We start from the raw sequence: 27875 nt of genomic DNA, 5'->3' as shown, positions 1-27875 counted from the left end.
GATGGGGTAGTGTGACTAAAATCTAGGAACACAGAAACTAAAGATGTACAAAGAAAAAGCTTTAGGCTATAATTCAGCAGTGTGGACTGACCAACAAATGGTGTTTCCATTTTATAACTGTAATGTGAGTGACCAGCACAGACACTGCCTCATTCTTCACAGTCTCCACTATTTTGTCTGTCTTGTCTGCCAATAGTTGAGGGAGTAATGCCCCAACTGGACAGCAGGTGTGCTCTATAGCACTGCAGCACACAACCCACTGCAGTATAACTGGATGTGCGTCTAGTGTGTGTGTGTGTGTGTGTGTGTGTGTGTGTGTGTGTGTGTGTGTGTGTGTGTGTGTGTATGCGTCAGCAGCAGGGACAACCTGGCGTGTCTGCTTGCTCGGACGCTGCTGCTGCTGCCACTCTGCTGAAGGAGAGTGGGAGACAGAGAGACTGAGAGGGGAAAGAGGGAGAGAGAGGGAGAGAGAGAGAGGAGTCCAGGCCCAAATACAGTCATGGGGGCCAGGGCTGGGCTGGGTCCCCCTTTGCTATAAATACGCTGGCTGCCTGGAAGTTCGGGTTTGGTGGTTGGGGCTTGGGACCAGCAACCACCGCTGCTGCTGCTGCCTTCCTCAGGGGAGTCTCCTCTGCATCATCCTCATCATCCTCAGTGTTCTGGGCGCCCAAGATGCCTCGTGTGGACTCAGACCTCAAGCTGGACTTCAAAGATGTCCTCTTCAGACCCAAGAGGAGCAGCCTGAAGAGTCGCTCTGAGGTCAGTGCACATTATTAGTTTGTCCGTCACATATTAAATCCCCTTCTGAATCAGACATTAGAGCAGATCACTCTGTTGGAGCAATGGAATCTGTTTGCTTGTTGCATTCAGGAAGTAGCACTCCTCCTGACGCAATAGGGCTGTTAACTATTTATACATGATGATGGATACGGCAGGGGAGGAGGCTCAGAATGAAGGGCCTGTGTTGTTCTAATCATAAGTTAATATGTAGTTGCAGCAGCAGCATTCATAGGCCCATGTAGGAGGATGTATAAAGGATTACAGTAAAAAAAAAATGCAACTCCGGGTAATTCTATATTTATGCCACTTCTCAATGTATTGTTTTGTGTAGCTCAGGAGTTGTACACAAGGTGGGAAGGTTAACCAGAATGAGCACTGGAGTGACCTTCTGAAAGGTGACAGAAAAACAAGGCCGCATCACAAAAGCAAAACAGAAGACCAGACACAAGAGTCATAAATACAAAAAGTATGGGTCACAATTTGGTCCAGCAGGTAAAGAGGTCAAGCAGCCATAGATATCATTGTCCCAGAAAAACACAACCCACCCTCTATTGTAGGCCTTTAATTCCCTCAACTCAGCTATGTGTTACTGGATCAAAGTCCACTCATGTCCCGGTAATGTCTATTGGTTCTGGAGTGAAAGTTGGCTTCATAGAAGTGGTGTGCAACATGAGACAGAGGAGACTTCTCAGAAAAACACACTTAAAAATAGAACAGTGTGTTATAGTTGACCAGAGCACATTCCATACACGACAGACATATCAGACTCACACAGGATATATTTAAATATCCCAACACAGATAACAGACAAAAGAACACCCCCATACTCAAATATTAACTGAGTGGAGGTAGGAAATACAACAGTTTTTCTTGCAGGCACATGTCTTTTACTTCAAACATCTCAAGCTTATCTTTTATCTAGTGAACACTTAGGATTGTGAGGATTGTTTGTCAGATTGGACAATCTGACAAACAATCCTCAAGCATCCATCTGTTGACAGTCAGAGCACTCAGATGGACTTTCACTGTATTTAGTCAGAGCAGAGACCCACCTGCCAGTGCTTACTTTACCAGACTTGTGCAATGCCGTTAAGAGGAGGGGAGGAAGACGGTGCATCATGGGAGGTAAACTACATCAATAACAGTGAACATGATCACAGTTCAAGTACAGAAGCAAAAGGCAGAAACGTGTCCTGTGTTTCTTCAAAAACAGTTGCTTTATTTCCAAAAAAATAGAGGAACTTAGGGAAATACACCAATTACAGAAATTTTCATGGTATTCTTTAATGTGCTTTAATTGATTTACTGACTTGTATGCTAGTTTAAATATCCCTGTAAGTAGTTAGAAATCATCCTTAAAACTCATGCACTGGAGTCCACATCATCTACACTGTATGTATGATGCTATCCTATTATTTATTGGTGACATTCCAAGAAATTCCAGCTGAGTCAGTGTCTTGTACCAAAACAAGAGATTCTTATTGATTTTCTGCAGTCAGAAAATGCATGACTGGACTGGACTGCTTCATCCATATTTCTCTCTCCACATTGCTTTTTGTCCTGCCATCATGAGTTACAGCCTCATTCCTCATGTGAAAATGATTCTGCCTTGAAGGTTATGAAGCCATGCTGATGACGTGTTTGCATAAAGTCTTGGCATTGCTTAACACAACATATTGAACACTCTATATGGGCCATTCTACCAAATTACTTCAAATTGCTTTCCCATACTAACAAACACATTTTAAAAAACAATTAAATATTTAGACCCTTGATGTTTATTTATGTCACATTATGATCTAGTCAGCCCAAAAGCATGAGTTCAGATAGCTTTCAATTAATTAAATATTAAAAATTTTCCTCCTTAATATGTGACTTTGTTTTGGAAGGTGGTTGTCCCAACCTCTAACACCTAAATTTCAATGAATGAAAATATCATTTAAATGATTTTTTTAAATTTTATTTTATTTTTTTTACATTTTTCAAGTGTGTTTATTTATATATTTTTTGATTTATTTTAAAGGGAAGTTGAAATATTAAAATTGATTTTGTGTTTTTATTCTGAATTCAAGAAATATATGTCAAAAAAGCTGTCCTGCGTTTTCATGTCACTACCAAAATGAGATGAGATAGAGTTCATAGGGGGAGTCTGTTTTCAGCCACATACACCAAATATTCACCAACAGTAAAGACAGACCTCCTCTCTCTAATGACCTCACGATGAGTGTAGAAGTAGGACCAATTTTAAGTATTGCGTTGCAAAGTCAAAAAGTCCCATGTTTTTTTAAGACTGTAACTACCAAACACATAATTTCCGCAAATAAATAAATGTTTTTCTTTTTATTCTTAAATATTATGTTTTTATGTATGGACATATTCTCAAACATATGATCAGTGTACATTTTCAACTTAGCATTGCTGAGTTTTGTTTAGAAATGGCTCAAATTGTCACTGCCAAAACAGTCACAACTGTAACATAATGGCTGTTGGTATGCTGCCTCTTGGCCAGGTCGTTATTGTAAATGAGAATCAGTTTTCAACTGGCTTACCATTGTTAAATAAAAGTTAAATAAATAAATAAATGAAAGTAGTGCTCAAGGTGGAGTTAACCAGTTATTGTTCACACATAGTAGCTTCAGTTGTGGTTGTGGTTTAGTTTACCAGTATTAGCTTTAATTTGTTACTCTACTCAAATATTTGTATTGAATGTTTTAGTTATAACCCTTTTTTGTGGACATGGACATAGGAGTTAAATCCAGTGGTCATGTAATTGCTACTAATGTGTTTTAATGAACTGATAATAAGGTTAAAGTCTCATTCCTTGTATTAAATGTACATATGTGAAATTCATCTGCATTTGACCCATCCTCTGGGGAAAAGTGGGCTGAACCTGTCATATACAGTACTTGGGCTGATTTTACCCCACCATTCCAAACCTCGATGGTAAATGCCAAGCAGGTAGGTATTGTGTCCAATTTTTGTAATTAATTTCAAACATAGAAAAATTAAAATTTAAATTTAACAAAAATAATTAAGTTACAATAATATAACCTCTCAATCTAAAAATTATGGTCACTACCACATCAGTATAGTCACTACCGAAACACAGGTTATTTTGTCAAAAATAAAAAATCTTTGTCACCAACCAACATTTTATGATAAAGAGTGTGTAAGTGTATGTCTAATTTAGACTATCAAAGATTCTAATGGCAATATAATCACATTTGTAACTTTCACAAAGAAAGATGACATGCAGATTTTACCAAATCTAAAAATCAGCATAATTTAAAAAAATATATATATTAATTTAAATCTCTTTTGCTGTGAAAACCTTCTAAATTAATTTTAGAAAAATAGTCTGTACAGGGGAAGGTGAAGCAAAATATGCAAAGTTAAAACAATGATTTTTATTCTATAGTCTGTATTTTGGTGGTGACAAATTTGGGAAAGTAAAGTTATTAAGAGATAAATTAGAAAAAACAAATGAACATTGAGTATACCTTTGATAAATATGTATCCCTTACATATTGTGCAAAAATTTTTATGAAATAACATACTTTTCTTTTTTCTTTTTTTTTTTTTTTTATCAAATTCCAACTCTGAATTTGAACCAATTCTGTAGAACGGCCCATATAAGAAGAGGATGGCACTGCCAGGAGTTGCGTTTTGCCTGCAGCCTTGTTGCTTCTTTGGAGCCACAAATGACCATGACTGAGTCCTCATGTAATAAACACTCAGTAGTTCACTCACAATTGAGCAGAAAACAAAGTTTGGATCACAGACAGGAAATGGACATATGATATGTGCTCAGTTTGATGTAACCATAGAGATAAAATCTTAGGAGGACAGAGTTTTTCATGGGAAGTGTAGAGAGGACCCAAACACATCACAGTCACAGGTACAGTTTAGAAAAAGTCTTTATTGGTTCTTTCACAGATAATTGCTGAGTTGTGGGGAAGCTCAGGTGAGCAGGTACGTAGGCAGGATTTGAACCCGGCGCAACAGGCCAAAGTATAGCCCCATCTGGAATATACGCACCTGGGGTTAAAACAGTCTAGGCCAGAATATACCCTAATGCTAAATAGATTTCTATCTATTCCAGTATTTTTTATTGAAAAAATTAGAACACTTCCAATCACAGAATTACAATTTACCTTCCTTTTCTTCAAGTATAAATATATATGCATACACACATACACACACACACACACACACACACATATATGTATGTATGCATACACACATGCATACAAAAACAACAAATTAAAGAGCACTCTAATTAGAGTGTAGCAAAATAAATAAATAAAATTAAATAAAATTAAATGTATAATGAAGTAAACAAATTGTCCCGCCCCACCCCGAACCCCGCCCCACCTCAGCCCATCTTGACCAGTACAAAGTAATGGTTACTTATGAATTATAAAGTACAACAACAACAGGCACACATTCAATCGGGCAGGAACTCTAAGTTTGTAAAATAAGAAATAAAGGTTTGCCATTTGTGGAAAAACTTGTCAGTATATCCTGTCAATGTGAATTTAATTTGCTCGAGTTTTAGAAAAGACAGGGTGTCTTTAAGCCACTGGGAGATGGAAGGATATTTAGCAGACTACCAACAAATGTATTCTTAAAGGGTTAATGACATGACACCAAAAATAACCACAAGAAAAATTACTTAAACAGTACAAACAATTTGAATTTCTAAATATTTAACAATATTTACTTTACTTTTAAGGCACTTAAATAATTGTTTTAAGAAATTCTTATCTACTGAATTTTTATCAATTACATTCATTAACTGAAAATCAACAGTGACGATGAAATTATACAAGTGCTTAATAAAGGAATGGAATCTGTGTGTGTCTCAGGCATCACACAAAATCCAGAAAGAGCTGACTGCTGCAGTTTAGCATACTCATGTATTTTTGGTCAAGGAAGAGACAAGTGAAAACGGCAAATTGATAGGACCCATATTTTGGGAGATATTATAGCTTTAAAATCATGTTGCTATGCCCACAATCATAGAATCATAGAGTTGAAGCAGGTTACCTAGTAACAGATAAACAATTGAGCCACATTGCCATGGTGTCAAATGTCATGTGCAGGGACAGACATGCCCGCTGAGAGGTAATTCAACTGAAAATGCCAGTGGAATTTACCAAGAAAGTAAAGGAATGAACTGTATCAGAGGTAAGTTTATTACACCAATACTTATACTCATTCATTTGACATAATTTTTACCCCGACTCCCAAGGGGTATTGTATTTGGTTTGTTTGTTTAACACTTTAGCAACAAAACTATTGGTTGAATTCCCAATAAACTGGGTTTATAGATTGCCATTGCCAGAATAGATGTGATTACATTTTGGAAAAGTAGGTCAAAGTTAAAAGTTTGTTGGAATTTTTCAAATCTTTTTTTTTTTTTTTCCATTTACTTATATGCCCAAAATTTGTCTATGCTGTCTATGTCTATGCTGACATCAGCACACACATAGACATGATGACATCAGCTGGATCGATGCCAAATTAAACTACAGTACATGTGAGGGGCGGGGTTTGTTGCGCCTGGCACCACTTCTTATGTCAGTACTTATAAAATATGTGGTTCCCCACAGGTAAATGGGCTAGTGTATATATAAACCATGTGTCATACATTTGTTTTACAGCAACAGCAACTTTTTATTCAGCAAATTATTAAACTGAAAAAAAGATTAGGTGGAATTTCGTGGGAATAGGTGGAATCAGTTGCCTTACAATGAGTCATTATTAAATCATATACAGTATTAATTAATTCGTTTTTCTACTGCAATAGGTTTAAAGTGAATAGATAAATGGTTCAAATATGTTTAATTCAACTTTATTAATTACTATTTAACCTCCTAAGACCCAGGAAATGTCAGCAAAGTACAAGCTTTTCTTGTTTTTTTATTAAATAAGATAGATAGATAGATAGATAGATAGATAGATAGATAGATAGATAGATAGATAGATAGATAGATAGATAGATAGATAGATAGATACTTTATTGATCCTTTGCAGGAAATTGCTTTGTTACAACAGCAGCAGTACAAGAAGAAGGGTTTTGCTAAACCCACTTTTATTAGTCTTTGGTACCTTTATTTGTGCATTTGGGGACCCTAACAGTTCAAAAAATTTGAATTTGAACCCTCCAAAGCTATATTTACATTAATTCTGGCAAAAATCAAGTGGATTTCTACAACTCGTTTCAATTCCTGCTTAATGTGTTACATTTTATAACTAGTTACATCACGACATTTGCACATATAAGGTCAAGAGTTCCGATGAACATTTCTCCGAGGACACCATATCAGCAGCAGCAGTTGTAGTCCATATAGAAAATATGTTCAAATTTCGAGCTGATTACCTAAAATGTTCAGTTGTTGGTTGTATTAACAAACACAAGTGGCTGAACGGAACAGAAAGCATGGCCAACAACCTGGAGGGGGTGGGGCGTGAAGTGGCTCATTTGGATTTAAAGGGCCAGCACTCAAACGAACTGCATTGTGTCATTACTCAGAAACAGGGTTGAAGATGGGCCTGTGGAATGTAATTAATGAGGAATTCAGACCCAAGCATAGCATTCACAGTTTATGTAGACCACTGGGAAATGTTTTAAAATGCATAATTCCATCTAAAAAAGCAAAATATCACTCCTTTAAGAGGCTGTTTTCCGATACATTTTCAGACTAACCGTGTTCCTCTGCCATCAGGTGGACCTTCAGAGGACCTTCACATTCCGCAACTCCAAACAAACCTACACTGGCATCCCCATCATTGCCGCCAACATGGACACCACAGGGACATTTGAGATGGCTCAGGTGCTTAGCAAAGTAAGTCAGTAGGGCTGGAGTGATGAAAAATAAAATCCCTACCTGTTTGTATGTCCTGCCAAAAAATCTCCTCAGAGGTTTCTTTAAAAAAATCACAAAACAAAACCCAGGCTGCTGTGGAGAACCATAAGAAGACCATGGATTAAATGGCATGTCCTAGATGTAGTTAGACATCTGTGGCCATGTGGGATGATGGTGTTTGTTTTCTTTTGTAACACCTGACTTAATGAAATTTAATGAATCTGTAAAACTCCACCAAACATGTGGGCATGAAGAGATTTCTTGGATGTGGACAGTTGGAATAAACCTGTAATCATCTGAAATGATGGTTTTGTCAGAGGTTATGGGAAGTGTTGAGTGGAGAAGGTTTTAAACAGCAGGTAAACCAGAGGGATTCAGTTTCAGAAAACTTTATTTGTCCCCAGGGAGCAATTTAAGGCATGCGTGAGCAGCATGACTTGACAACAGCACAGTACGTATAAAAACAGGGCAAAAAGATCTAAGTAGAAAAATAAACAATATATGTGGGGGGGCTTCCCTAATCCGAATGACAAATGGCATGGAATAACGAATGACCACTAGGGTTAGGGTTAGGTTTAGGGTTAGGGGTTAGGGATTAGGGGTAAGGGTTAGGGTTAGGTCATTCGTTATTCCATGCCATTTGTCATTCGGATTAGGGAGGCCTGATGTGGGGGGATGGTGTTCAGCAGTCAAAGGGTTATGCCCCTCCTCCTTTGGGTTCTGCAGGCGGGGCAGCGGAGACACCGTCCGAAGGGGAGCCACTCAACTGCTGACTGCAGGACATGTGAAGGATCTTGCCTGCTAACCTACGAGGGCTGTTCAATAAGTTCATGGCCTCACCCAGAAATACTGGTTGTTATAATACAGGATGTTACATTGTTTTGTGATGGGATAGTGACGCTTGAACATCGATGGACCAAGTGCATTGCTGTAAATGGAGATTATGTTGAAAAATAAAATATAAATTATCAGTCTGTGTTGTTCTGTTCCGGGTGAGGCCATGAACTTATTGAACGGCCCTCGTAAGTGCCTATTGGCCATGAATGTGTGCAAGAGTTCTGACAGGCAGGCCAATGATCTTATGCCGTGTTTCCACAACGTGGTACCGGCTTGACTTGACCTGGCCTTTTTGCATTTCCATTACATAAAAGAACCTGGAATCTGGTACCCGATACTACTTTTTTAGTACTTGCTTGACCAAGGTTCCAAAATGGGTGAAGAGATACTAAAATGTGACGTGGTAAACAGTGCAGACTACTGACTGGTCAGAGCGTTGTCTCTACGTCATTGCATCATCAATGTGCAACACGCCATTTTTATAAAACAGATTCAGAAGTTTACAGTAAATATACCGGTAGGCTAATCCATGACGAACGCCCGCAAAACAACACCGTGGTCGGTCGAGGAGGTTCAGATATTTTTGTCCATGGTGGCCAATGAAAAGATTCAATGTGAGCTTGATGGGGTAACACACAACTAGCAAGTTTATCAGTAACTCTCTGAGCAGACAACACAGAAGATACAGCGTCGCTATGACGTCCAGATACTCTGAAGTTGGTAGTACCTTGTAATGGAAACGGTCTTCAGGAATAGTACCTGGTACCCAAGTCAAGTCGGTTTCATGTAGTGGAAACGTGACATTAGAGAATGTTGAGATAGTGCTCTGCAGTTGGTTTCTGTTCTGGAGGCTGATGGAGTGAAATCCAGCAGGCTACAGAGAATGTGATGATGCTCTCTAATGCCATTTTTCCACTACCTGGTACCGGCTCGACTTGACTTGGTCTTTTTGCATTTCCATTACAAAAAAGGACCTGGAATCTGGTACTATTGTTTTGGTATCTGCTCCGCTGAAGTTCCAAAATGGGGGAAAAGATACTAAAACGTGATGTGTAAACACTGCAGACCAGTTAAAAAACCCCGCCAGTTAAAAAAAAAAATTCATAAGTTTACAGTAAATATACCGGTAGGCTAATCCGCATGATGGCAGCCCGCAAAAACAATACCATGGTCGGTCGAGGAAGTTCAGAAATTTCTGTCCTTGGTGGCCAATGAAAAGATTCAGTGTGAGCTAGGGCGTTAGTGACTTCAGATTTTTTTAGATTGACTTATTTGTCAATAAAGTCGAAGTCAAGTCGACTAGTCGTATGATGACATCATCACATTAACAGTGGGGGAACAGCACAGACACACAGCCATTCAAAAATGAGCAACTTGTGCTAACATTCACTGTAACGTTAACAATGTAAAGTGCAGAATGAAAAACTTGCAAGACACAAGTATCAACAGTCCTTCTCAGACATTTAACTAAACAAGACATAGGCTAACACCTTGAATTTTCTATTTAATTTAAGTGAACAACATAAAGTGGGTAAAAGTTAGGACCGCGGCAACCAAGACGTTAGAGAAAACAACACATTGTCTTCATGAAATAATTGAACAGAATAATCCAAACACACTGGCTGCCCAAATTAATATTCAATATTGGTTGTGCTTGCAGGGTTCATAGAACATTACTTAGACAATAGTTTTTCTAGATCACAATCAGTTTAGTAATCCTACTCTGAATCATGTTCTTCCTTCAGTCTTGGCCTTGCGCTAGTGATGCGTGGGTCGGGTTTTTTTTCTGTTTTTTTGCCAACCCACTTTTGTAGAATTATTTGACCTGCCCTGCAAATATAGTGGCATTTTTTGGACCCACACCAACCTGACCCAGGTCCGCTGATCCGCACATCATTATCTTGTGCTCCATGTTTTCATGTAGAAAGATGAGAGTATCAACATGCACCGAATGAAGGCTCGCGCACTGACGGGTGATGGAAGAGAGAGAGAGAATAACACGACTTGGCAACTTGTGCCACAGAAGTGTCTGTTAATGTCCTAGTGTGAGCTTGAAAGGAAAACACACAATGAGGGAGTTTATCAGCACCTCTCTGAGCAGATGTCACGGAAGTCATGTGCCGTGTTGCTATGACGTCCAGGTATTCTAAAGACAGTATAGTATCCTGTAATGAAAACGGTCTCTAGGAACAGTGTCTGGTACCCAGGTCGAGTCGAGCTGGTTCCGCATTGTGGAAACATATGAAGGAGTAATAAAAAGTGTGTAGAATGTCTTTGCAGAGTCCAAAGGAATTGAGTTTCCTGAGGAGGTATAGCAACTGCTGACACCTCCTGAGAGTCTCCTCTGTGTTGGAGGAGAATTTCAACAGGTTGTCAAAGATGGGCCCAGATATTTGTACTCATCGACTACCTCCACTGGTTTCCCATGGATGGTGGTGGTGACTACAGCAGCCCGATCCCTCTGCTTCTTGTAGATGGTCACCACCATCTCTTTAGTTTTGCTGATGTTTAGTTCCAGGTTTGAGCTGTCACACTACTCATCAAACTCCTGTAGAACTGGTCCGTGGTGTTGTGAGGGACCCAACAGCAAAGACAGGAGAACAGTGTCATCAGTATATTTGACCAGGTAGCAGTTGGGCTGTGTGGATCTGCAGTCATCGGTGTACAGGATGTAGAGGAGGGGCAAAAGCACACAGCCCTGATGGGAGCCAGTTGAGGTGAAACAAAGTTCAGAAAGGAAGTTTGTTGACCAGAACTGTCTGTGACCTGTCAGTCAGAAAGTCCAGAATCCACAATATGTCATCCAGGTGAAAGTGGGAAGAAAGTTTAGTGGCCAGCATGTGGGGTGCAGGGTATTGAATGCTGAAGAGAAGTCAGCAAACAGTTGTCTGGTGCAGGAGTCAGGGAGCTCCAGATGTTTGTGAATGCTGTCTATACTGAATGTTTTTGCATCATTAATGACTGCTTTTGTGATAAACAAACTGAAGTGGGTCCATCAGGGAGTCTGTTGCCCCGATGATGTGTTGTTTTATGATCCTCTCCATGGCTTTCACCACAAGGGAGGTGAGAGCCACAGGTCAAAGGTCATTTAGACTTTTTGGATTACTTTTTTTGGGGTATGGGGATAACTGTGGAATGTTTCCATAGTTGGGGGATGGTGCAGCTATATAAGAAGCTCTGGAATAACGTTCGGAATATACCACCGAGTTGCTGGGCACAATGCCTCAGGACTCAGCTACTGATGTTGTCTGAGCCAGGTGAGCTGCTCTTTGGTCCTCCTGAGGGCTCTCACCATGTCCTGAGTGCTGAAGATGAGTGTAGAGCGGTCAGGTCTGAATGTGGATCTTATCTCCTTGAGCTGGGTGGTGTTGTCTGACTCGATTCTGGTGGAAAAGGAGTTGAGGTCATCAGGAAGGGATGAGGGGCAGCTACCCTCCACCTGAAATGTTCTGGGGGTGGTGGCAGCAGTATTCACAGAGGCCATGGTTTTGAGGCCCTGCCAAGCTGAGTGGAGGTCCCCTTTGATGAATTTGTGCTCCACTTTAGCTGTGTTTCCACTGCGTGGTACCAGCTCGGCTCGACTTGACTTGACTTGGCCTTTTTGCATTTCCATTACAAAAAAGTCATGGCGATGATATAACTTGATAATCGAACTTTAGGGAGTGTTAGTTTAAATAAACGTGTAAAAGAATAACCCACGGGCGGGGAGCCACTCTTTCAAGCAGCCATTCAGTATCGGACGTCACTTCCCCACCTTCGTAACTCACTCTTGAAGATAGAATTTTTTTTCACTGTTAAGGATTTTTTGATTTCCCATAATTGACCACTAGAGGGCAATGGTGTGAGATTAACTTTCTTCAGTTGTCCAAACTTCCTTCCTTTCTAGTACACATGTTGAAAGGTAATCAGTGATCAGTGTTCTTTGGTGAACAGGTCATTTTGTTGAAATTTTTGCATATACCACGTACAATCTTATATATTTAGTACAAGAGGATATAACATTATTGACAGTGTATTCAAAGTTAACTGACTATACTTCGCTAACTGCTGGCTATATATTATCATTATTATCTATTACAGTTTGATAATATCAAGGGGTATAAACCTTTTTAAAGAAAAGTGTGTATGTATGTGTATGCGTGCATCTGAGCGTGTGTGTGTGCGCGCATCTGGTAAATTTTGTGGAACAGAATGGATAAACTGAATAGATGAAATATGGGACAAACCCTTAAAAAGGTATTTACCCCCTGATATTATCAAACTGTAATAGTTAATAATGCTAATAATACTAATACTAATACTAATACTAATACTACTATTACTACTACTACTACTACTACTACTACTACTACTAATAATAATACATTTTATTTGTATAGCACTTTTCATGGAACTCAAAGACACTTTACATACAGCAGATAAAACAGAAATCAAACACATTAAAAACAGATAAAAGCAGGTGCAGAAAGCAGGTATATAAATATAAAACAGTTAAACATGAAAAACAATCTTAAATAAGTGAGTTTTTAAAAGGGATTTGAAGGTGTTGAGGTCGGAGCAGTGTCGGATGATAGGTGGGATAGAGTTCCAGAGGGTTGGGGCAGCAATAGAGAAAGCTCTGTCCCCCTGGGTAATAACTAGCCAACAGTTAGCTAGGTATAGTCAGCTAACTTTGAATACACTCTCAATAATGTTATATCATCCTGCACTAAATATATAAGATTGTACGTGGTATATGCAAGAATTTCAACAAAATGAACCGTTCACCAAAGAAAATTGATCACTGATTACCTTTATTATGTACTAGAAAGGAAGCAAGGAAGTTTGGACAACTGAAGAGAGTCAATGTCAATTATGGGAAATCAAAAAATCCTTGACCCTATAACACCAAATGTATCATATCTGAGACATGAGTTTTGAAGCCCTCTACATGATCAGTGTGATATTTTTTTTTCTTGAAAAACTTGATGTATACAATCAGATACATGCTATACACGGATAATCCACCAGGGGCTAGGAATTCGTTCACCAGAGGCCTTTCCAGTGGCACTACAAGACTGTCATTAATGAGGAAGGAATCACAGGTGGTTTTTGAAGAAGAACTTTGCCAATTTTGAAAAGGTTAAAGTCAGAGAACATTAAAAACAATTTTTTACTGAAACATCAATAGGAAGAGTTATTGGGTTGATGCAATGTGAAACTACTTCATATTTCATAATCTGTGTTTTTGTAAAACTGTGTTGAAAAAGGCGTATCAATTTTGATACAGCAGGTATATGAGGTCATGTAAATCTAAATCAGTCAATTGTAATTTTATTGCATTTCATGCATTGTATATATCATCAAGCAACATAGTCTTTATTTTTCAAGTAAACTATATAAATGTTTAAATTGCATAATTTAGTACATTTGGTGCAAAAAATTTAGATATGGGTGCTTCTATGAAACTGGGTTTATTTTGGTATCTGGCACTTTTCCAGCTTTTTAGACCCAATAATAAAAGAGAAATATAAACATATTTCCCCCAGGATGGACCTGATGCAAAATAAATGCAAAAAATCCCCAAATTAAAGAATTTTTAATAAAATATCGGGACCCAAATTGGGACATAAAGAGCTACCTGGGTGTCATTTTTGATCTGAAAATGTGTATAAATGGTCTTCTATAGACTATAAATAAAGAGATTGTGTTAAATGTTTCAATCCTAGTGGTTTTCTAATCCAGACATGCAGGTTTTTCATGAATCTCAGTCTCATTCAAGGTTTCTTGTGGAACCCATCGTGTCCATTCATGTTATATGCGGAACCTGCCCATTTAAACACATGTAAATCACGAGTGATTTTGCAACCGCAGTCATTTTTATGAAACACTCTGCCTTGCATATTTACGTCGATTCTCAAAATGTACATGTAAGAAAATAAAAAGATATTCAAAAAATTGTAGCATATCATTTTCGTGTCCTTTTTACTGGATGACATGGATTTTTGTATGTGCCCATCAAATAAAAATGTGCTTTATCTGAAAAATAATTTATTTTATCTTGGTAAATATGTTTGTTTTTTTTAAATACACCCAAAATGCTTCCAAACTTGCTTCATAACACTGATTTTCACTAAAAACTGACCAGTTTAGAGAAAAAATACACATTAACCTGTTTTTGTGTTTGCATGTGTGTTTTTAGATGGCAAAAAAATACAGTATTGAAGGAGCGTTGAAAATGATTATGCTATGATTATAATGATTTAATTATAAGCTTGCATGTGCACAGTAAGAAATGCCAAGTGCATCTCTGTCTGAACAAGGACAGGAACTGTTTTCAGGCCTCCCACCATGCAAAATAAAGTTTGTGAACCACAAAATTAGTAAAGATAACTGAAATGTTATGTCTTTCAGACTTCCACTGTACCAGTTCCACTGGTGGATTTCTCATTGCTGCATGATAGTAGCACTGGAAAATGTTCTTATGTATGTTTGGAATTACCAAAATGTTTTATATGTTTGTGTTATATTATGTTTTTGTTTGTTCAAAAATGATAATATTTGAGCATTGAGACGCAATGCATCAAATATGATACAAACTGAAACTCATACATGGAAATTAGTATTTGATTTTTTTTTTTTTTTTCGTTGTTCAGAAGGACCACTAAAGGCTACAGTTTTAAAGAACTGGAATTTTCTGTCAATGATTTAATGGTTCAGGCTTTACAGGGTTAACAGTGGAAACAAAAAATACTATCTTCAAGAGTGAGTTACATATCATACATGTCATACATAGTTCATATCATACCATTGTCTATGTTTGTAAACATGTGTGCTTCCATTTTATTTTGAGATAGTTTGAAAGGCAAAGGAGCAGCAGACAGGACTAAAGATCATTTTAAACATCAAGTTAAATAGACAAATACATGAGAGGGAGGGGACGGGGGTTCACATTTATATGTAATAAATGAAACTTAAATACAGCGATATTAATATATTATTACGTTATTGGCTCAGTTATTACATTTTCAAAGAATTTTTTTTTTATCAGGCCAATAACGTAATAGCCTACTGATAACGTAATAAGTTATTATGTTATTGGTCAAAAGTTACTATGTTATCGATTCAGGACTTTTATTACGTTATCGGTCAGTTATTACGTTATTGGCCTATTACATTTTAAAAATGCCAAATTTATTACGTTACAGGGACATATTGTGATCAATAAGGTTTTCATGTCTTTCACTTTAATAAAACAGGTCTGGGGGAACTAAAAATTTCCACTTTTATGAGAAATGAGCCTGAAAATTGGGATTTCTGTGTATTTACAATACAGTCATGGTACAATGAATGGTCTGTGAGTGGACACTTAATGTACAGATTTGGGGATATGGACCCCCTCCAGTAAACCTCTTAACATCCATCAGATGACTGGTGACTGATTTTGAGGGTAGAGTTAAGATTGGGGTTTAAAGGTAGGGGGTTACATTTGATCACTGTTTAAATTGGAGGTGGGTTTTTTCAGCTGCATATCAAACAGATATTAGGAGATGAAGTCAATTTTATCTATTTTGGCATTAATAGATAAAATTGTGCTAAGTTAAGGTTGATATTAGGGTTCCATTTAATACATGTTTCTGCCATGTTAAAGACAGAAACTACAAAGCGTTTCCTTTCAAAGTAAGTCTACATGTTTTGGTCTTACAAATCTTCTGTTATAAGTCTAGCACTAACCTTGTGTTTGGGGTTAGGTCGCTGGTGAAACATTTTAGGGTTAGGTTTAAACCAGAGCAATGTTTAAACCCAACCACACCTTTGCGTGCCATGAAAAGAGTTGCTGCTAACATGGCTCAGATGTAACCCTAACCATCACCATTCACCCGTTGGATGTTGGGAGGTTAACATTTTGCGGTTGATTTGCCAAAAGTATCAGGACAACATCTGCATCTCGTTCATTCTCTCGTTGTCTTAGAGGCGGCTGTGGCTCAGTAGAGTGGGTCGTCCAATGACTGAGGGGTTGTCAGTTCAAATCCTGGCTCCGACTGTCCACATGTCAAAGTGTCGTTGGGAAAGACACTGAACCCTAAATTACTCCCAGTAGGGCCTCTCAGCGCCTTGCATGGCAGCAGTCACCTACTAGTGTATGAGTGTGTGCGTGAATGGGTGAATGTGAGGCTTTGTAAGCGCTTTGGGCACCATGATGGTGTAGAAAATTCACTATATAAGTGCAGTCCATTTACCATTTGTCTTTTCTCCTCAGCACACCCTCTTCACAGCAATCCATAAACACTACTCTTTAGAGGACTGGAAACATTTTGCTGCTAATCATCCTGAATGTCTAGAGGTAAGATCATGTGCCTTCTTAGCACAATAATTAAACCATATATCATTCATATTCAAAGGAATCTTGTTATTTCATGTGAGATTTCCCATTAAGTGCTGTCTTGTGACCTCTCCACACAGCATGTAGCGGCCAGCTCAGGCAGCGGCAATGCCGATCTGGAGAAGCTGTGCGCCATCCTGGAAGCCATCCCTGCCCTCAAGTACATCTGTCTGGATGTTGCCAATGGTTACTCAGAGTATTTTGTGGAGTTTGTGAAGAAGGTCAGGGAAAGATTTCCCAAACATACCATAATGGTAAGAGAAGTGTTTTGGTTCTAGCAGTTGTGGCTTGACTGGATGTTACGTATCTATGTTAAAATGTTGGCATTATTGCAGGCTGGCAACGTGGTAACGGGAGAAATGGTGGAGGAGCTCATCCTGTCTGGAGCAGACATCATCAAAGTAGGCATTGGGCCAGGTAAGTGTGACTCTGAGTGTGTCTGAGGAGAATCAGTGGCAGAATATGACTAAGAACTTCTTTCTACTCAACCAAATGTTGGCTTTTAACACTTTATGCTACTTTATACTTTTTTTTTTGCCAAAAAAATTACGAAACATATGGACAAGAATAGCACTTATTTTTGACCGTTGTACTGTCATTTTCATCAGCCTTAAGTCATTGTCCATCTGTAAAAATGAGCAGATTTGTTTTTCTGAATAAAATTTTCTTCCATTTCATCATTAGCCTTTTTTGCAGTTATAGAACAACAATTCAGTAAACATTGCATAATTGTAATAGAAATGCAAAGTTAAAGTGCAAAATAATCACAAGTAAGCTACAGCAGAGTAACCACCATGGCAAATACTTCAACAATGTCTTCAACATTGTCTGATTCCAGGAGCCGTGTACAATCAGGCAATTTTCCATCTCAATCTGACAAAAATGGTTCTTTAGATTGTACAGGTTGCTGAAATCTATAGGTTATAACTTAGTTTAAATGAGCTATATTTTTTAAATAATGTACAGCAGTAAAATATAGCATACATGTGAATGCAGCAGGAAAATGAAACAAATACATAATTTAGTAGTAAAGCACATAGAGGAACACTGGAATACATCTTCCAGCCCTCATAATAATGTAGGATGCATCACATATACATGCCTCCAGAGGCTCCCGTAGCTGTAGTTAAATACAGGAATACAGAGATCCAGTAGGTGCATGAAGATGAACTTCTCTGTATTTACTGTGAACTGGGTTTCAGGGTCTGTGTGCACGACAAGGATCAAGACTGGAGTGGGCTACCCACAGCTTAGTGCTGTAATAGAGTGTGCCGACTCAGCTCATGGACTCAAAGGACACATAATTTCTGTAAGTTGTCATTATTGTATTTGCAAAAAATTACAAAATTTAAAAAATAACGTATTCAAGGCAATGAACCAATCACCAATCAGTCTTTAGTTCCTTTTCTTTATGCAGCTGCTTATTCTCCAGACCATGTATTAATGCTAAAGCACAAATTTGAGGGGTGCAAATGTACAACTCTAAAATATGATCAGTGTTTCCTAAAATGCAACAAAAAAGGGAAAATGAACTACAGCACTACATTTAACCAACTCAGAAGAGATTGAATGTGTCATGTTGCTTGTAATAATGTTTCAGTCCTACCAGCAGAGGGCGTCCTCAATCTTCCAAAACCTGAAAAAAAAACCCCAAACCCAAACCCAAGAAAATCAAGAAATTCCCCAGTTTGATTGGAATTTTGTGTAAAATTGGAGTTGTTTTTCTCTCTGTTCAGGATGGAGGCTGCAGTTGCCCAGGGGATGTAGCTAAAGCCTTTGGTACGTATTCATTCTTGATGAATCCCAGATAAGACTGTAACTGCTGTTTCAGAGTTAAAACCTGTGCACACATCTTTGTTCTGCAGGCGCTGGGGCCGACTTTGTGATGATGGGAGGCATGCTTGCAGGTCATGACCAGTGCTCTGGAGAGGTCATTGAAAAGAACGGCAAGAAGTACAAACTCTTCTATGGCATGAGCTCTGACACTGCCATGAAGAAATATGTGGGAGGAGTTGCAGAGTACAGGTGAGTGAACAGGGCGCGAATAACAGTTATTGTGGATTTATTAATGTGGTTCCATTAGCAGCAGCAATCTAATCTACAGATATTCTTAAGTAAAGTAAGTAAATAGAAACTGGTAGTTTTGCATTTTGCAGTCATGTTTCAGGGTTATTACACTGGAACTACAAAGAAATAACACAGCATTAATTATATTATTTTGACAGCTTTTACTTGAAACAAAAAGCGATTTGGGACATGAGGAAGGATTTCAGTATTATAATTAAAGATTAAAAATGTTTAAAAAGGTTAACTAACTCACTTTATTATCTCCGTAGAGAAGTTTGGTCTTTGCATTTTACCTATCCTAATACACTTATAGAGCACCTATCTTAGCAATTAGCATTAGCTTTAATTTGGAGCTGAAGTTCTTTTTAAGGTGATTAAATGTGGTAAATTTGGTAGCTAATTCTGATGTAAGTTTATATAGATTAGCTGCATAGATTTATGCATTCTGTATGTCTCATCTTCGTTCATCACAAGCAAAAAATATGATTTTTTGGTAAGTCACCACAAGTTGCATCCCCTCAATCTGACAACACTGCATTCCCTACATCCCTCAATATATGTTAATATATCATTAGCCTCATAGCATAATTACTTCTTTCAGGACAAAGCCAATGATGCAAAATTAAGCAGCAGTATTAGGAGAGTGAAGTTATGCAAATATCACAAAAAACATCATCAAAAATATGACAATACAGTTGTGCTATGAGGTTAACGATATCTAGCCAGGTATAGGCGACAGCTGGCAAACAACTGAAACGAGTGTCCTGAAACATACACTATGTCCATAGGTGATTAATGTGTACAACTTCTTATCCAAAAACATTACATTATAGATGAATCAAGTTATTGTTTGTTGTTGAAACTGGTTGTTTTATATCAAATGACAGATGAATATTAAGAAATAAAACAGATGAAGCACAGGCAGTTTAATGAAGTCCCAGCAGTTGTGGTCTTGACTGGTTTGGGAATAAAATCTATAGAGTACTTTTCATCACAAGCTCAGCTGTGTTACTACAACATAGGGCTGCACGATTTTGGCAAAAAAAAAAAAAAAAAAATCCCGATTTTTTCCTCTAAAAATTCGATTTTCGATTTTTGGGTAAAACTACAAAAGACAACAGAAGTCAGCATGTCGTTTTCGTGAGCAGCCCACAATGCAAGGCACTGCTCTGACCTCAAATCTGTGATGGTATCATGTGATGAACCCACAGAAGTTTATTTTTTCTTAATTAATTCTTTATTGAATGAAGCAGAGTATACAAACAATGTATACAACAAGAAAATAACACAAGTTTGCCAGGGGGAATACACTATAATACAATATCCAAATCAGAGCAAATACTTGTGTTTTTTTTTTACAACCTTTTTGTTTCCAGATTTATCTAACAGCTTTAAATAAAGTTCAACATCTTTCAAAAAATAAATAATATTTGGTTTTGTGTTACAGAACGTACCTTTGTGAATGAAAAATTCAGCAAGTAAGAGGACTAAATTAAAAAAAAAAAAAAAAAAAAAGTTTTTGGTTTTTTTTTTTCTTTTCTTTTTTTTGGGGGGGGGGGGGGTATCTGGGCCCACAGAAGTGATACCAATGTAAGTCAGTGACAGGTATCACTTGTGCGTGCGTGGACCACGTTATATGAGTGATCCCCATGCGGTTCTATTTAAACTGGGGGATCCGTGCGTGGAACAGACCGACCCAGGACACGCTGGAGGGATTCTATCCCTGGAGCTGGTGGATCTGTGTGGGCACAGGGCTGTCTGGGCTCCTCTGCTGAGGCTGATGACCCCACAACTCCGGACCCAGTTTGGAAGAAGACGGATCCGGGACAACGTAAGATGAATGATCCGCATGCAGTTATATTTCAGTTGCGGGATCCGTGCATGAAGCCACGGCTTACATTGCTTTAAGTACTGCGGGCTCATTAACACATTTAAAGTCCGGTCATTACACGGACTTTTGTGACAGACTGCTGTCACTGATAGGAGGAGGAGCCTACGGTAGCCCGCAAGCGCGCGGCCCAGTGGCACGAGAGAGATTAAATCGATTTTACGATTTCCCCTTTTTAAAAATCGTCCTGATTAAAAAATCCGATTTCAATTTAAAATCGATTAATCGTGCAGCCTTACTACAACACTACGAATACCATACCCTCACTGTGCTATCACAGATGTAACCTCCATTTGCCTTGGTTTCCAGAGCGTCCGAGGGGAGGACAGTGGAAGTCCCCTACAGAGGCGATGTGGAGAACACCATCCGTGATGTGCTGGGGGGTCTTCGCTCTACCTGCACCTATGTGGGTGCTGCCAAGCTCAAAGAGCTGAGCAGGAGAACCACCTTCATCCGTGTCACACAACAGTCCAGCCAAATGTTCACCTAATGGGGTCACAACATGTGACTCAGCACTCACACACAGAATGCATTAAAAAGCATTGTCCATAATGGGGACATGGGGTTAGGACAGTGGTGTAACACACAGGAGGAAGTGACCCATGCAGGCATCATGATCATAATCTTGACCTTTCTCAGGATATCTGCTGTCAGAAGGTTACTAATTTCCTGCAGGTTGTACTTCAACTAAACCCAATGTTAGACTAGAATCATTCTGTCAGATGCATTCATCTCACAGTGAGTGTATTTACATGGTATAGACACCACAAATACACTTTATAAAGTGTACATTTTATGATTTTGACTGAATAAATACTCACTTTATGATCCAGCACTGCCGGGGAATGTACACGTATGTTCTTCTCAGTGTTGGGGGATATGGAGGAACCAAGTCCTACATAATGCTCTCTTCATTTGAATATCAAAAGCATTTGAAATAATGCAAGGTCTGTAAAATACATCCATGTAAACACACTATGCAGGAGAAGACTGATAGTGTTTATGCTGGTTGTTTTTTTTGTTTTTTTTTTTTTTCCTTGAAGAAGCTGCTGGTGTTTCACTGTTTGGAAATGAATGTGCAAATGAATATGCAAAATCCAGAGATGTCTTCCTCAAACTTTCACTGGAAAAATCATGTGGCAATAAACTGCATGTAGGACCTTCTGCTAATTTCTTGAGTGGCTTTCAAACTAAATGTCTCCTTTTACCTTGTGTGTTTGTGGATTTGTACAGTGAGAAGGATCAAAGTGAGCACATTTGGATTTTAGACATTTGACATATTAGAGACTACATTGCATGAGCAGCAGGAAAGATAAATCATGTCTCAATCATCTTGATTAATTTCACTGTTAGCAAGTCCCACAGTATTGCACTGAAGAGCTGCATAGTGTGTTTTTTTAAAAACCAGATATTTCAGGGAGAAGTGGTGTTAGGAGGCGAGTAAACACTTTGAATAAAAAAAAAATTCAACCTAAAATAGTGTGCGTAACGTTTGGGAAAAGTTTCCATGACAACTGAAATTTTGTGGATGCAGCCTTAGCTGACCTCTGCAGGGATCTCTGAGATTTAGAAACAAAACAGCTACAAACAGTCTGGTGGTTTTGGAACCAGCTTTTGTAGGAGACTGGAGCATTTCTGCATTGAACTGTAAAAAATCGGTTTCAGCTCGAGTGACTTTGAATGTATTACTAAACAGAGTTGTACCAGAGAAAGTACAAACATATTCTTTACTCAAGCAGAAGTACAAATAGGTGTGCACAGGTAAAAGTACTGTGCGAACATCTTTACTGCAGTAAAAGTGAAAAATCACAAACTCTGAAATTTACTTGCAGTGTAAAAGTACAAAGAAGGGGTTTTAGCCTTGTTTTGTCAGTTACATTGGTTTTTGTTATAACTGACAGTGAAATACCAAGGGACAAACGTCATATGTGTTATTGTTCAATCCATATAAGTTAGTTCAGTCTTGATGATTCAAAATGTAACATTTTTCTCCTTACATGCATTGAAACAAGTGTATATTCATGAAAGAGCATAAAGTAAAGATATGTCTATTAAAAACCAGGGAGTAAAACTGAAAAAGTAGAGATACCTGCAAAGTACACTTGAGTACAGTAACAGAGAATTTGTATTTTATTGCTTCCCACCTCTGTATTGTTGTATTTCTCCATTTCTTCTGTTGTTATTTGTGTGATGTACATGAATGGTGAGCAGCACAAATGTAGCACAGAGAGCTTAAACATTTTCATTTGTCTTGATGTGAAAAAGAATTCAACTGATAGATGAGCTTTCACACAGTGGAGGTAATGCTATTCAGTATATGTGTACACTAGAGTGGGCTATTTGTTGCTAGTTCAGTGTCCACATCCATCCAAATTAGTACAGACAATAAAATGTAGTTTGACTTTTGAACATATACATATAACATGTTTAATTTTTCTTCATCAGTGAAAGAATTGAGATCCGACTTAGCGGCCACTTCAGAGGTAACCTGAGCCTCTTAGGATTCTTATTCTAATTAAGTGTCAGATTTTGTCCTATTCTGCCCCCAGTTTGATTTTTCCAGACAGTCTGGAGAGCAGGTCTGGATTACAGCTGGTGGTGGAAAAAGTATTCAGGTCCTTTACCCAGGTAAATGTACCATTATAAATGGTGAAACTGTACTGTTAAAAGTAGTTGTCCTACTTGACTGCAAAAATGAATTTAAAGTATTTAAGAACCGGTTTAGTCTGGCTTGTAGATTATTATTTATGTCATGATTAAATTATTAATGTTAAAACATAAGTGTTGCTCTTGTTGGAGGCAGGTTCAACTAGTTGACTTCCTCTTTCATACATAGACCCATCACATGATTAATGAGTCAAAAATGTGTGTCAGATTTGTTCTGACCATAGACTGGGGCTGAAACACAGATTTTTTTTCTTACTTTTTTCAGTCTGTGATATTTGGCAAAGATTTGAATTTATTAAAATGAAACCGGGTAAGAAAATAAGAGGGAAAAAGCAATATTTGGTAGAGCAGCAGTTTCAGTCAGAGACATGAAAATTGACCCGACCACACAGCTTTAAATAAGACATCAGAGTGTGTTTTACAGTACTACAAATAAGTGTTAGGGCATCTTCTCAGGGCATGTTCTCAGGGTTGTAGTAAGCGTACACATGTATTTCTCAGACTAGAGCAGTAAATGTCATTATCTTCACAAATGACTTCAAGTGCAAAGGGAGGTCACACTAAACACAAAACTGTGGTCTGTAGAAATTTTCTTTAAAGTTCTTTTAATGCTGTTTATATATTTACTGTATTTTCCAGTTGCGTTTGATTTTTTTGAATTATTGTACTTTTATCAGTTTTTGTTATTCTCCACTATGTAAAATCTTCATCTCAAAGTAACTAATAAGTTGTCCAATAAATACAGTAGAAAGTACAAGACTTGCCTCTGAGATGTAGGAGATCTACCAAAGTAGAAATACAAAGTTGAATAAAACAGAAAGACTCAAGTAAAGTGTAAGTACCTCTTCTTTGTACTTAAGAGCAGTACTTGAGTCGACTGTTATTTGTTAGTCTGTTTCCGAATAAAAACACAAGTTGCCCATTTATTCCAGATATGTCAAGGTTTCATTTTCTTTTTCAAAGAGGTGCATTTGTACAGATGTCAAAAACATACACAAACAGGGTTTCTCCACTGCTATAGAGGAAAGGGGTGGTGAGACACAGGGACTTGGTGAGTACAATATAGTACAAACAAGTTGGCTGGGAACTGTTGGTGTTGCTGCAGTGCTCTCCCCTTCCCCCAGCCCCTGCAGGCCACACACTGTCCTCTCAGGTCTGTGCTGATGTCAAGCTCTGCCACCGTCTCCACAACTTTCAGTTCAGTACTCAGTGTCACAGGTTGGCAGAGAAACATTTTGACAGACTGGTTGCAAGCCTCCGGGATGAGTGTTCAGAACAGAGGAGAGGAATCAACTGAGCTGCAGCCAAAAGATAGGCTCCACCCCCTCTGTGGCAGTGGGTAGAGTCGGAGGTCACAAACCATAAAAGGCTGCCCCCCCCACTGAAGTGTCTGTTGCCTTGCACAGAGTGGCAGACCAAAGATGTTCAGTACACTGAAGAGTAATCTAAGCCATCTCCAGTATAATACACATAATATCGTAATAATAATTTATAGTTAATTGTCAGTAATGACATTTGTTAATCATATCAAATTATATGTAAGAAATTTACATATCTTATAACCCATATCAAACAGCCCACTATGTAAATTGATTGGGGTGACACTAAACTGTTAAGTTTTTTTTTTTTTTTTTCTTTCTGCCTGAGTTGGTTATCCAGCGCTATGGACATTAACAAGACGTCATACAAAGAAAGAAAGAAAGAAAGAAAGAAAGAAAAATAGGAATTCAGATCAAATTCTGTTCACTTTTAAAACACAACAAAGTGCCAAAAAACACATCTTTTTTGGCAAAATGAAAGTACAAACATCAAGAAATAAAGAGCACACATGCCTTTTTTCTGATCAGAAAAGTCAAAGCTCACACACCAACATTCATTTTATTTATCAAGTTGTGCAAGAAGCCAATTTAAAAAAAAAAAGAAGAAAACGACAACATTAGCAGTGTTCCTCCAGTGAGGAAGCTTGTCATAAAAACTCAACAATGACACATTCTCGACATAGTTTTAAGTCCCCTGACATTATATTGAGTGCTACAAGGAGACCAAAAACAAATAAAAACCTCCTGCGCCAATGGTAATGCAAACAAAACCAGGGGTTTGTGTGCATCTTTTTCACACTGCGTTAACCAAAACAAACTGTGCCAAACTTGCGTATTTACCAAATTACTTTCAAAGTGGATGTGGACAAAAATAAAAAATCAAAGACAGACTGAACGGCACAGCCCGGTTAGCACAGCAGGGTGGAAAAGATTCCAAACAAACTTGAACACGACAAAACAAAAGATGCATTCCATGAGAAAAATAAAAGGTTTTCCTAGTAGAAAAGAACCAAGGAACCACCTAACACCTCGGCCCGTTGGACCCAAGAACGCGCCGGGCGCCAAGCAAGAGCATAGACAGAAAAACACAAGGTTACGGCAAGGTGATGTGCAAAACTTAAACTGAGCCATCTCTCTCTCTCTTTTTTCATCCCTATTCACCTATCTTTTATTTCCACTCTCATTCTCTCTGTTTTGAATGAATGTTACCCCTATGGAGGGTATCGGTCTGAGACAGAGGGGTTAGACCAAGACCATCCTAGGATTAGAAAGTGCTGAAACATTATCAAGTCTTTTACATCTACTTACATGTGCATCTCTGTTGGTTGGTTGTTTTTTTTTTTGTTTTTTGTTTTTTTTTTTTTTACTTTTTTATAAAAAGTGGTCCCCACTAACAATGAGGTGTTTTTTTTCTGTGGGTTTCACCATGAACCACTGACGGTCAGGGTTTATGATCTCACAGACAATTATAGAAGAAAACACAGACAGACATATTCAACCACGCTCATAAACATCTGAATGCCAGGTACACACAGATGAAGCAAACATACGCAACACGCATACACACAAATGCTAATAAATTTAGGAAGGCCGCAACAGTACGACAGGAAAACAGAGAGGTACAGGCAGTCTCTCTATTTGTATTTTGTTCACACACATCCTGACTCATGTCTTTCCAGATGTGACACACACGTGCACACACACACACACACACACACACACACACCATTAAGAAGGATGAGACACTGGAGTAGAACTATGCTACATACACTTGGCACAACAAAGGAGGGGAAACAAATGTAAGTATTGCACGATGTGATACAGGAGCTAAAAACTTGGGATTATCTAGGAAAAGTCCAAACATTATCAAAACTACATCAAACTTAAACAAAAAAAAAAAAAAAATTACGATATCTTGCTATTCCCTCCCCTGTGTTACGAATGGTTCAGATTGCTTTGTTTTGACTACTATTTCTGTGCTGATTTATGTAAAATTAACGCTGTGTGAGCAAAGAACAATCAAGTAGTGAAAAGACCACTAAATATCAAAAAATTGAGTTGTGAAACAGGCAGTTGGAGGCTGGCATTTGCTGCATCCAGGCCACGCTAAAAGGTAGCTAACGGTTGTCATTGAGAGTTAATCAATTGCTTCGCCTCAGGAGGAGGAGGACAAGGAGGAGGTGCTTGTGAGGCTGGCTGGCTATGATTGGGTACCTGAAACAAAGTTAATGAGGTCACTAAGGGAGACGTGGCATTGAGGCAGAGTTGGGTCACAGGATCACACCGCCACCGCTGCTGCTGTTCCTGCTGCCTGCAGATGGCTTCAGGTGCACATGACTTGACGGTGTTGCACGCAAAGAGTGCGACACAGCTCACCTGCAGCGGTAAACAGCAGGGCTTTATGACTTTGACCAGCTGGGACAGAAGAGGTCTTGGGGGTTTTTATTTAGTTACTGCATATATGAAACACTTCCCTGAAATACTAGCAACTGGAGTTGCAACTGCAATTCTGAAAGATTTCAATGTACTTCATGAAAAGGGGGTCATATGTTAGCTTCTAAAAACATTTGCTGGTACAAGACAAAATCGTATTCCGTCTATGGGGAGATGATGTGAACAGATAGCTATGTGTTTTGGTTGTAATCCTAGAGAATATTGTTAAATGTTTATTGCAGAGGGTGGAATGAATGTGCATGTGTGTCTCACTCATACAAGAGAAGGGTGCCTGAATATTATTATACTATTGCTCTCTAAAGTAACCAAAGCAACAATAGCACTTGGCTTTGGTTGATAATGTCCTTTTTGTTTGTTTTAATCTGACAGCAAAAGTTTTGATGGTCTGTGTGACCAACAGAGTTCATTTAAATGTTGTGGTTCTGCTTTGTAGTTCTTTAGAGGGGAACTGGACAAAAAAATAGAAATAAATAAGTTAAAAAATAAAATACACATAGCCACATATACACAGAATGCAAAATATGCACACATTACTACTGATGATTAGGACTATTCAGGAAATAGGAAAAAGGAAAAGAAAATGCATTAATGTGAAAATGATCTGAGAAACCCTGTTTTATTATCTAAAA

At 38.3% G+C, this 27875-nt stretch overlaps 1 protein-coding gene across 1 annotated transcript; it reads left to right on the top strand.

The window, feature by feature from the left end:
- The first annotated feature begins 422 nt into the window (after positions 1 to 422).
- Positions 423 to 27869, top strand: gmpr (guanosine monophosphate reductase). Its single transcript, XM_030148019.1, has 9 exons — positions 423 to 759; positions 7512 to 7631; positions 16729 to 16812; positions 16932 to 17105; positions 17187 to 17268; positions 18054 to 18160; positions 18588 to 18630; positions 18717 to 18876; positions 21116 to 27869. The coding sequence occupies exons 1-9, from the start codon at positions 673 to 675 to the stop codon at positions 21294 to 21296; spliced, it is 1038 nt and encodes a 345-aa protein (XP_030003879.1). The 5' UTR covers positions 423 to 672; the 3' UTR covers positions 21297 to 27869.
- Positions 27870 to 27875: the final 6 nt, after the last annotated feature.

This window comes from Sphaeramia orbicularis, chromosome 11, assembly GCF_902148855.1.
Source record: "Sphaeramia orbicularis chromosome 11, fSphaOr1.1, whole genome shotgun sequence".
NCBI classification, from domain to species: domain Eukaryota; kingdom Metazoa; phylum Chordata; class Actinopteri; order Kurtiformes; family Apogonidae; genus Sphaeramia; species Sphaeramia orbicularis.
This window is presented reverse-complemented; position numbering and strand designations above follow the sequence as displayed.